We start from the raw sequence: 12,811 nt of genomic DNA, 5'->3' as shown, positions 1-12,811 counted from the left end.
TTACAACGCATGATGTTTATAACATTTTATTTTACGTTTAAATGTTCAACAATTTTAAAAAGTACTCGTCGAACGATGTATACAGAAATTCTGTCTACAGAATATATATAATAATTGTTGGAATACGAAGCGAAGCATTCGAAGACCAAAAATTCCAACGATGGATTTGCACCAATATTGTTTGAAGAACCGATGATAATATATGACTAGGTCATATTTTGTACGGCGTGGTAAAGCTAGCTCCCGAGCATTCTTCACACCTCAAAGGACCAAAATGACTAGAAATATAAAACTGAACACGATGGGGAGGGGGCTGCATATACATATAATTATAACTATATAAGCTATCCGCTAAATCGCGTACCCGACGTCGGAGGTTCGATGACATCATATATACAGTGTTGTGTACTTGTGTATTAGTATATTATTATATTCACAGTGCGTGTAAAACGATAAATTATACATAAATCACGAATCGTTTGCACTGGACTATTATAATAATTCTATACATGACGTGACCATAAACTACTATAAAGTACGCGTCCGGTATTGTACGCACGGGCTTAGTGTCATTACGACAGGGCCGCTAAATGTAGAGGAACGCGTGCGTGAATTCGCGATGAACGCGTAGAATTCACCAAATATTGTGGGCCATACGAAGAGGGTTTTATAATAATAATATACGAACTCTGATCACACGCACTCGTGCACGTGTAATAATAATAATACATGTGTAATACGTTATTTTGATTATAAATCACGAATTCGTATTACTGAAATTATTGTAAGCGCGTAGTCTCGTTCAATAAGCTCCACGCTAATTTAAAAGATTAATTCCACTAATTGGACCGATGGAAACAACAACAACAACAACAACAATAATAATATAGTAGGTGGGTTGCTAGAATATATAAATAGACGGGGTGCGGGTAGAACGATGGTGCTATGGGTGAGGGGCGCCGGCGCCTATGTGGTTATTCTCCTGATAATCTCTAAGAAATAATCGACAGATTACTATTATGAACGCAACGATGACGTATTACCATGTTATAGGTATACGCGATTACTACTGATGTATCGGCATAATGATATTCGATATAATACTACGTTATAATGTGCGTCAGGACCGCACTCGATGTGGTGGTGTTGCGTGTGCGATCGGAGAGATTATTATATTATTATTATTATTATTATTACGAAGGCTGTCAGACGCGGGATCGAGAAATTTGAAAGCGTCAGAGACTCTACTCGCTGTTGATAAACCACGTCGATCAGTTTTTATCGTCTATTCCGCGGCTGTCTATATACCACGGTTGACATACGTGTGATAATGACGCCGTTCTGTTCGTATACCAGCACTAACCTCCAGCTGCACGGCTCTTGCGTTCGAATAATGACATTTTAAAAGTTTTAATAATCGTACGTCGTTGCACCTACATTTTAATATAATATTATTATTATATGTGCAGTGTGTGTACAGAAGATATCACACATCCGCGGATTTTCGGAGTATTTCTCTCGTCAGTTTTCCGCGAATCATATTTTAATTTTCTCGCTGGTTCGTTTAGTTCTCGAATATAGAAAATACGAGAAATGAAATTTACTATTTTATTGGTAATGCTTTAAAGAGGATTTAAACCCGCGGGATTATACGATTGCAAAGTAATGAATATGCAAATGCACGAACTTACGGAAGGTCTCTGCTTGTCATCTAAATGTAGATAAAATATATTATAATATATATTATTTGGCCTTATATACAGGGTGATTAATTCAACATACGTTATCAATCAATATCCCTAAACATTTTCAAGAATTTCAAATCCTAATTATTGCGTTTAACAATAGTTGGGTATATTATAATGGTAAGCGATAATATTTATATAAATTATTAAAATTATGAAAATAAAAAAGTAGACGTGCAGGATTTTTACTATAACACGTTGTAAAAAAATTATAATTTCAAAATAAAGAACATCAGTAAACATTGGAAGAATCGAAAAAATGTGTAGTATACCGTATATAAGTACCTACTTTGTTTCACTAGTTTCCAATTCGTATCAGATTATAATAATAAATCCAACCAAAATTTGAACGTTAAAATAGTAAACTTGTATTTTATTAAAATAATATTAGTTTATGTGCAGAATATGAGGAAGAAAATCGAAATAAAGTAAAATGATGCAGCTAATATATATCAATATGGGGTAACTATGACAAACCCCAGACCATATTATTATATTAATTATTAGGTACTATAATCAATAGCGTAACTCATATTACCATGGCCCAAGGGCAACGAAAACAAAATGTGTATTATATAGGAATTTGTATCATATTTTATTAATAAGTTTCACTGTATGTTTTAATTTTATAAAAATAGATTGTGGTTTGGTGTGGTCGCTTATTGGATATAGTCATGAATGTGCTCTGAGTGTATGCACCAGCCGGTGGCACTAGTTCTCGGATGGGTGACCCGGAATTTTTAGTGACAAATCCTTGCCACACATATACACTCGTTTTCAAACCAACAGTAGGTACCCTCTACGACAGTAACAGGCTAATGACCTTAGTTGTCGAAGCATTAATTTAAAATAAAAATAAAATATAAATAAATATATTTTACATTTTGTTAATACACCCGAACCCTTGGCGTTTTAAAACCCTAGCCATTCAAACTCTAATAGGTAATACTCAGTTTCAAAGCATATAATTCCATATAAATGTCACTTTTTACTAAGTATAGGTAGTAGGTACAGTTTAGCACAAAGAAACTAAATTATAAATTATTTACTTTACAATTAATTGGTAAGAACATTGAACTTTTTACGCTTCACACAGTCTCATATGGGCACATGTAAATATTACGCAAATCGAACTATTACGTATGAAATGATCGATTGTTTTAGTAAAGTATTTACCAATTATTGAATCTTTTTAGATTTTAGGAAATTAAATTGTATATATTATAATATTAAATTAAAGGTATTTTATTGTAACTCAAGTTATTTGTTAAATATAATATTTAAGTAGCAGGAAAAAAATATTTCTAAATAAATTAAATATGGCTGAATTTAATTATTTTTCTCGAAAAATAATATATTTAGGACATATTTTATTTGTTCAATGTTTTTGATGACTTAACGTCATCCTCTTTAATTAATATTTTACTTATATTATGTGCTATACTTTTTGAAACAATTTATTTCAAAATATAATAAAGTATCCCTTTTTTGCCACATTTCAACCATAATGCGGCATGGTAAGAGGTTAAGTAACACCCTCCAAAATTTACCAATATTACTTTCACACATGACTTAAAATAATATAAAAGGTATTGTCCATCGTATTTTGAAAAAAAAAAATAAATACCCACATAAATAAAGGACCCCTGGTGTATTAAATATATTTTGATTTATGCCATATTCATTTACACACAGGTTCGCGCAGTTTGTGCGATTTGAACGAAACCAACGTCGAGATCACTTGACTGTGAAGTCAAAAACATTTCACGTTTCTAGTCTATAAAATAAATTGCATACGATTATAATTATTATCGTGGTTAAATTTTAATTAAAATGTACTAAAAAAAAATTCAAAGTGAGATTTTCGATGTTTTTTAAACTCGTTATAATTTTTTTTTTTTTAACCACACATATTCACACTTATAATATTATGTTTTCATTGAAGGAAATTGAAAACTGAATCTCGACAAAGTTCTCATTGGTTCGTTGCACTGTTGAGTATTTAAAAAAATAAAGCTAAAATAAGATCACCTTTTTATACTAGGCATTGAGTCGTCAACCGATGTTAAAACCATAAAATACCGCAAAAATATATTAACACATTTAAAGAGATTTATATTATAATTTATTAATCGTGTTTAGACGATTAATCAGTGGTTTCACTAAGTACTAGTATTATAATAAAGTGGAATTAATGATTACAATTATAGATATTCGAGGACACTGCAGACTTGCACAATTATAATATATATTATATTTGTATATAAAATACCGTACACATTTATCCGAACGTGGTGCCCATGGTTGTTCGCCGACTCATAGTTATCCTGATGTATAGATTATCAAAACAATTTAAAAATGACAGAATAAGAAACACTCCAGACAAATTGAAATTAAGTTAAAACATTGAATGGAACTTAATATTATTACATTTTCAAAGAACTCTTTGGTTTTTTGAACAGAGATACGACACAAGTTTTTTTTTTTTGTAGTATGATTTTCTATTCACTGTCTTCGGTATCTAGCTAGGGATATTGTGTTATTCAAGTTTTATTCTTATGCCATTCCAATTTCTAACCATCTGACTGTTGGTTTTTTCTTTTTTTTTTGCTTACCTACAGGCTACAACTGTAAAGGCATTTTCCGGAAGGTCGTGAATTTTTATCTGACCATTTATTTTTATTTTTGCAACGTTTGTTTCGATATCTAAACGTTATAAGTATATATATATATATACATGAATCCATTATAACAATATAAAAATTTTAAAGTGAACAGATTAACCTTTTCAAAAGAACTATACTTATGTATATTATATAATAATAAAACATGAGCAAAAAAAATACTCTATTTGCCTTACTCCTTGGTATTTTGACTATAATAGTTATAATAATATTGTTTTATGTGAGCGTTAATATTTATGTATTATAATACAGTCGATAAACATTTTGTTTTGAAAGCTTACCATATAACTACCTATACTGTGCTCTCTGAATAATTTGAAAGTAAAAATAAATTCAAAAACAATATTAAATATTAAGAAATAAATATATATGTTATTGCGTACAGATAACAACAATTATACTATTGTAAGAAATTAAATTTCGAATAATATTTTTAAACTAATAGTCCGGAGCTATAATGAAAAACGCAGGTATTTATGATCAAATTAAATCGATATAATACATAATGCCGTTTGACGCGTACCGGTGATATATGGTACCAATATGGGGTACAAGGTAAATAATAATAAGTTATACCTACATAATATAAACAAAGTTATTACCTATATTTAAAGCCAAACGATCGTGTTACGCTCATGTGTAAAAAAAATGTTCCCATCAACGTAAATAATACTTAAAATTTAAATTTTAAAACGATAATACTACAAAGTACCATTTGGATAATGATGAATATAGAAAGGTATTCCGAGTAGCACAAAACAACGTCCCGCTTATTACATTACCAGCTAATGAAACGGAGACGCTCAAACAGACAGAAATAAGTTTTAGGGCAATTATTTATTTGTGTATATTTCATGTTATTTCCAGTAAAATAAAAAATAGAATAAATTAGAATAAATTAACATTTACTTTAATTGGTCATTATACAATTAAAACAAAATTGTATTTATCACATAGGTAGCACATTGAATGATTGAAATATTATTGTACTGTTTCATTATATGATAATATTTGTCATAGGATTTTGTACTTATTTTATTATTATTAAATCGTATAAATGGTATGCCAATTATTACTATAATATGAATATTGTTTGTTTACTTTTGAAATGTTTTTATGTTTATCTCATGACAAATATATATATATGTATATTTTTTTAAAACATAATAATTATTTAAACTTATGTATATAGTTTTTATGTTACATAATTGGCGCTGATTAAACGAATAAAATAATATAATATTGTTGTTTCATATTACGTAATTTGAAAGTATTTTCAGATAAAATTACTTTATTCTAACTGTTATTTCACATACATTTATGATTTTGCAAAAAAATATTACAACAATCCATAAGAATAAAAGGACTTCGTCCCAAAAATGTGTACCACAAAGTCCGCTGAATGTTATGTTAACGTATAGCCATATAGGTAGTTTAAAAAAATATAAAATCCAGAATAAAATCATGTTTCATTCACGTTTTAGGTTAAAAAAATAGGTATGAATACTGTATAGGCAGTTTGTTATAATATATCATTTAAAATAATATTTTTATATTTGAAATGTTCTATTGGATTCTTCCGATAAAATGTCAGTAGTGATTTTATACAAAATATATATCAGTTTCACGAAAATAAAAATAAAGTTTTCCATTCCACGAAAATAAAAAATAACTATTTATAGCTTTTTATTACGTTATAAAGAAAAAAAAGAAGATATTATCACGAAAAAGTTTGAATTACCTAAATCTAAATGAAAAGAATAATAAAAACTAAATACTTACAATACTTTTTTCTATTTATGAGTATGAAAATCATTAATTTCTTAACAGATTGTGAATATTTACCAATAATTGAAACAGTCCACTTATAGTTAATCATTGTTGAGGCGCTTAATTAAGACACGAGTATAGGCTTTATTATTAAAAAAGTTTAAAAGTATTTGAACTGCGATAGATTAATAATTATATAATTATATAAGATCATTATGCATCAACTATTGTATTATATACAAGTTTATTATTAAAAAGAAAAATTATTTTGTAGCTATATAAATCGCTAATGTTAGTATAAAATGCAATGTTGCGTGAACTCTTTAAAATAAATAAACATTATTCATTAATTATTTTCGTTGTCTTATTTATTACTCATTTTTTTTTTTTACTAAATTTAGTTCCTAGTTCTCTTACACAATATATATTGTTTAAATAATTTATCTCACGCTTCAATTTAATTTAAAACTAGAACATAATTTAATAAAATATAAATGTTTGTTTTTAAATAGTGACAGACCTAGATTTTAGTAAATATTTATTTATCATTTATATGCAATTTATTATTTTGATTTTAAAAGTACTTTTTGATTTAAGGGGATTTTAACAGACTATTTTTACAATATATAATAGTTAGGTACATTAACAAGTTGAGAATTATTTTATATAAGGTTAGTAATTTGTTAAGTAAACGTCAATCCAATTTTATATTTAATTTCCAAAATTGTTGTTTAAATAGGTGCGTTTACTGTTATTGAAGACAATTTATGGTCTAACGACCCGGCCAGATCACGCTAAGTATAAAAAGAAAAGAGTGCATTAAAATGCGCAAATAGGCAAAACACACGTAAATACTGCTGGACAATAATTACAGAAAGCGACAAGATTCGCGAAAAAAATGTCTTAAGAAAGCATAGCAAATTTGTAGTTGAGTTTGAAAATATAATCATCAAATTGGAAATTGTACATAGAAGTGCATGTTGTATTTTTAAAATCCTTTTAAGCAATGTTAACAGTTAGGATAGTCAATTTAATTAGAAATTATTGTAGCATATTTTCATCATTTTATTAGATAACATTTCCCGCGACCTGCATTACAATGCACTATCTGACACGACAATCGGTGGATGACCCCCACCACACCGATATTTTAAGCGCATATGTTGCCATATATTCTTTAATATCTATGGTGTCGCCACTGTGTATAAATTTATTATATAAAATAATAATAATAAAAAGAAAAACATAATTGTAAAACAATATGTTCCGGAAATAATAAGGTATCAACAAAAATGAGTAATATCCCAACAATAACACTCCGCCAAATTCATTGTAGGTAAATATACGCTAATTACATATAAAAAAAACCACTCTAAAAGTCGTTATATAATTTTATAACTAAGTCTCTGATTTATAGATATAATTTATTTTAAAATAGTCAGCTAAATAGTTGAACCTAGCTTGGCGAATAAATTAAGTTAAACATTTAAAAATACTATAAAATAATGATAACACATTATATAATATAATAGAATAATGTCTACTATCATTGAAATAGGTGTATTACTTATCAAGTGTTTTAAAGTCACCAAGTTAAGTTCAATTATTTATCAGACTGTTTTAACATAAATTATATTATCTATAGTTCAAAGACTAAGCCATAAAATGATATCACAACTTTTAGAGCCGTTTTTTTTATATGTAGGTACTTAAGCGTTTTTTTTACACCGAGTTTGGTGGAGTGTTTCTGTTGGGATATTATATTACTATAAGGACTTATTTAACAAATTATTGTTATTTTCGTCTTTATTAAAAAAAAAATTAAGAATCACCGTCTTGGGATGGTACACAGAAGTGAAAACTTTTACTACCTAATAAATTTGTACGGAACTGGCCCACTCCCTGGTATATGTAATACTATAATGTATAAGACACGATTTAGAATAGTACGGTTGTCCATCGACTTCCGATATGAAAATTAATACAGTGAATCTCACGAAAATTAAAAAAGTATATAGGTACAGTACCTAAGTCAAATTGAAAAGTATATTATTTGCTGTTATCAAACAGCTGATATAGACTTAAGATAAACCCAAAAAATAACAGTATACAGTACAATAATTTTAGTTAGGTATACATTAAGGTGTACAATGTATACATGCATTTAATAAATCACAAAACTTGAAAACAGATAAATTAACTACGTGAATAATTTAATGTTATGGTTATCTACCAATATAATCAATAAATAATATTATTTATGAAAAAACATATTTTTCACGGTAATTAACGAACAATTAAAAACAAAAACGTAGTATCAATGAAACGTAAAAATAAATTAAAGTCATCGTTTTTTTATGTCACGTTGAAAAAAGGGTATTATTTTTGATCTAAATAAATAAAAATTATCTGCAATTATTTTTAAGTCATTAATTATGAATAAGTAGGGGACAAAATAAAAAATTAAAATTACTTGTGACTATACATACAAATTATGATTTGTTTTTTTTAAAAAAGGTTTTAATCCGCAAAATTTGTTTTAGTAGTTATTATTAGTGCACAAAATATAAACAATAATTATAAAGTTTTTAAAGACGTTGTTTGTAAATTGTCTTTTTTTAAATCGATTTTTATACATATTTTTTATGTTCTAATAAAACTGAGAAAAGATCACGTACTAGTATTCAGCCATGTAAAAATTTAAATGTTTAATAACAAAAATAAACAACTAGAAAATTAATGTTTGTATTGCTAAAAAATCACTAAGAACACCAAGAATTACTATTTTCAATATTTATTATTTATCATTGTAAAACGATCGGTACGACATGAACAATGCAACGGATTTACACATTAGAATAATTTTATGATTGTTATCATTTTCCATCGAGTCGACTCATTATACGATCGTTGCACTTGACATAAATATAATATTATAACATACATATTATGTGGAAGATGAAAAATGTATTGTGCAGCTAGATTGCAGCTTACCTAATGAAAGTATTTTATGATGTTTTTTTTTATAAAAATAATAAATTACAAGTTACGATTAAAATAATTTAATGTGATTCGCGTTTGATGGTATGAATTTTATAAATGGTATACCTATATATAATAATATTGTTATCTATGTACTCGAGGTCGCGAGATTCCTATCAAGCTTTGTGTAAGACGACGCGGATGGGAGGTTTTTAATTGGAGTAATTTTCCACCATCGTCCGAACCAGATGCATCATCACCTGACCTCGAAAATTGGACAGACGCATAAAAGGTGTGTATAAATATGGGCGCGCGACGGCACAGTGATTTTACAGTGTGTTTCAACTTCATCCGAGTTTCCTCTACACTGGTAAACGTAGTCTGTGCGAGTTAAGTTTATACCAAAAACAATAACAAAATGGTCTCAAAGCCGTTTGTTTTCGTGTTTGTGCTCATGTCCGTGGTCGGTGTGTCGTTCTCCGTGACCGAAGAAAACGATGGTACAAAGGTCGTGGACAAGGAAGAGGACCATCATCAGAACATCCAAGAGGAACTCAAGAAATTTTTGTCGACGTTAGAGAAAATCGACATAGACCAGATATTGAACAACCACAGGTTGATGTCGAACAACGTCAAATGTTTTCTGAACGAAGGACCGTGTACGGCACAACTGAGGGAAATGAAAAGTAAGAGTGTGTGCGACACGTAATATTACTGATTGTACGATGACTTCGCTAAATACTATTTGGTTGAAATATATTATTATGCCTAAATTACTGTAAATCATGTATTTAATAATTTACTAGTACCTATAATATATTATTTTGATAAATTTATATTTCATGTTTAGTAGTTATTTAGTACAACGTACGAGTATTAATAATTTGAATAAATTATGTAAAGCCATTTTGTAAGCATAGCCAATACATATTTCAATATATTGACATTTTCGTCATCAATCATTATAGTTTGCTGTAAAAATAATATTATTTAAATTCGACAATTTGTATTGACAAGATAATCAAAACACCAAATATTTTAGTAAAATTTAATAAATCAAGTTATTATAATATGCCAATTTAGTAACATTTTAAAAAGAATAATACCAAAAGGTCATCGCGTACTCCTCGAATCAGCCACTACTTAGTACTTTCTACGTAGTACTTACAAGCAAAAACACTTATAAAGTTATAAATTATATATCTATTTAAAGAAAAGCCAATTCCAAATTGTTTGTTTTTTAAACCCAGCAACATCATAATAAAAACCTACATTTTAAATATAGTTGAGAACAGAGTAGTTCTGACTAAGGAGAAAAAATATAATAATAACAACCAAAAGGTTCTATTTGAAGAACAAAGACGATCTTGGTTCTAAACGGAATTTTTTCGAAACTATTATTTTCTTTTTATTTTAAGTTAATATTTTCTAAGAACAAAACACAAATGTCAAAGTTTAATGCAAAACAACACTTTGATAATTTTTAGATTCAACAAACCGTTCTATATGAAAGAAGATATTACAGTATGAAGTTTAAAATGTTTCTTCTGAAAATGTTTATATTTTAAAATAGGACATTTTGATTCCGATTTGTGTGAACCTAACTCTGGATGAGCTATTTTGAAGGATGTTTGGTGGACAGGGGTTACCAACGGACAATCACAGTAATCGACGATAAAATAATAAAATATTATATTGTAATGTATTATGTAATTCTGTCGGATAAAAATACGCGAGTTATTTTTTCAAAGTTTAAATAATTTCCATATAAAACAGTTATTATGTAGTACGGAATGTTTGGATACGAACAAATAGTACACTAACAATTTTGTCAGTTCCAATTCTCAACCTAGGAGAAGTTTGCTGGTGAACTCGAATGAACAAGCAAAGACATTTCGCTTGTTATTGGCTAACGACCCGAACGGGATCCTACTTTTATACTTGTACACAACTTCTTACTGATCTTTACGCTAGACATAACTCTCTTGTATTAAGAGAAAAACAAAACTTCGATAGACGTTTTAAACTCTATTTAATCGATTGTAAAAAGTTCCATTTGTTTAATATTCACATGATTAAAAACTTTAACTCACTCGGTAGTTAAAATGATTGATTATGCTGAGATTGATCATGTGACACGTCGGCTGCGTAGTTATACTACATTCTAACAATTTACATTAATACCGATTACAATTTGCCACTTGATAATATGAACACTATAGGTATTTAACTCAATGGTGGTGGGGGGAGGGCGCACATCCTAATGGTCTATCATGTGATAATGCATTATTATGGTGTTTGCTTTACAAGCAAAGAAACTATAGTTGACGGACCCGCGTCATAAAGTATTAATATTTTATGAAAAAAAATTGAAAAATTGAATACGATCATCGGTAAGACGAGCATTATACCCCCAACAATAATAATATTAGGACTAAATAAACATTCAGTGAATTATCATAATATTAATAATTTATAATACCTTGTGCCTCCAATATAGATTATGTGACACAGCAAATGTAATCAAAAATTAAACTGTCGACGGTTTTATGAACTACCTACGTAATATTATGTTATATGTATACGTGATAATATAATAAAGAGGATTATATAAGTATGCAAAGCTTGTTCAGCTGCGGTATTAAAACTCCACACGTTTAACTCGCGAAGACTATATACATTTGCATCATTTTTACGGTTATTATATTTATGAGACATTGTGATAATTTGTTACGGAAACGTTTATGCATTAAAAAGGTGGGTAAGTGGATGTCGCTCTGCTGTACAGTAGGTTACAAGTGGGTCACTGTATAATGGATAGTATTAAATTTGAATTCAATGATATAATATCACTGTATAAGAAAAACGATTCTGAGTGGAGACGGTTTGTCAGTCTAGGTATTAGACATACCTATTATAGGTATACTTATGTCTTATATATAGTATTAAAAAAAAATTGACCTATAATAGGTATTAATAATAAATTCCAAATTAATCATATCACAATATCCATCAGGTAACGCGTTATACATCAACAACAAACCGTGGTACTATCATAGATATATAATAGTATACTTTAGAAGTTTCAAGTACCCACAAATAATATTATACAATCATTACAATCACAACAAAATAACTAAAATAGTTATTCCAGGTTTTTTAATATGTAATTTCGTCTAAATTGGAAATTAAAATGACTATAAAAATAAACTGTGCTTATGTATTTCTTAGAATTTTTAGCAATATAATTAAATATTTACGTGGAATCTTTTTTTAAATTTTCAATCCTTAGATATAAAAGTTGAACATTTTATAAATTTTTAACTATAAAATAATTATTCAATTTTAAATTTGATAAATTTTGTCAACATTTTAACATCAAATAATTATAAAAAAAAATTGTACCTATGTATTTTTAATATTTTTCAACTGCTATTGTAACAATGTATCAGGAGCCTTGTATTATTTTTTTACACTTTTTGGCCCAATAGATACAACTTTATTGATATTTATAGAAAAAAAAACTAAAAAAATTGAAAACTTACAATGTCTGTAAACAGCTCAAAAAGAGTCAAATTATTTTCAAAATTGTATCGTATATATAAAATGCTAATATAAACATTCAGCGAA

The 12,811-nt window shown here is 28.1% G+C and overlaps 2 protein-coding genes across 2 annotated transcripts in view; one reads left to right on the top strand and one right to left on the bottom strand.

The window, feature by feature from the left end:
- LOC100167765 (lachesin-like) overlaps window positions 1-12,811 on the bottom strand; it is a 223,919-nt gene that overhangs the window by 171,571 nt on the left and 39,537 nt on the right. The gene's annotated exons all lie outside the window — the stretch shown is intronic.
- LOC100161057 (ejaculatory bulb-specific protein 3-like) overlaps window positions 9,241-12,811 on the top strand; it is a 5,502-nt gene continuing 1,931 nt past the window's right edge. Inside the window, exon 1 of the mRNA XM_001947594.5 lies at window positions 9,241-9,867. Within this exon, the coding sequence (XP_001947629.1) occupies window positions 9,600-9,867 (268 nt within the window). The 5' untranslated portion in view covers window positions 9,241-9,599. The remainder of the gene's footprint in view (window positions 9,868-12,811) is intronic.

This window comes from Acyrthosiphon pisum, chromosome A3 (genome assembly GCF_005508785.2).
Source record: "Acyrthosiphon pisum isolate AL4f chromosome A3, pea_aphid_22Mar2018_4r6ur, whole genome shotgun sequence".
NCBI classification, from domain to species: Eukaryota; Metazoa; Arthropoda; class Insecta; order Hemiptera; family Aphididae; genus Acyrthosiphon; species Acyrthosiphon pisum.
The sequence above is the reverse complement of the archived record's forward strand: the minus strand, read 5'-3'. Positions and strand labels throughout refer to the sequence as shown.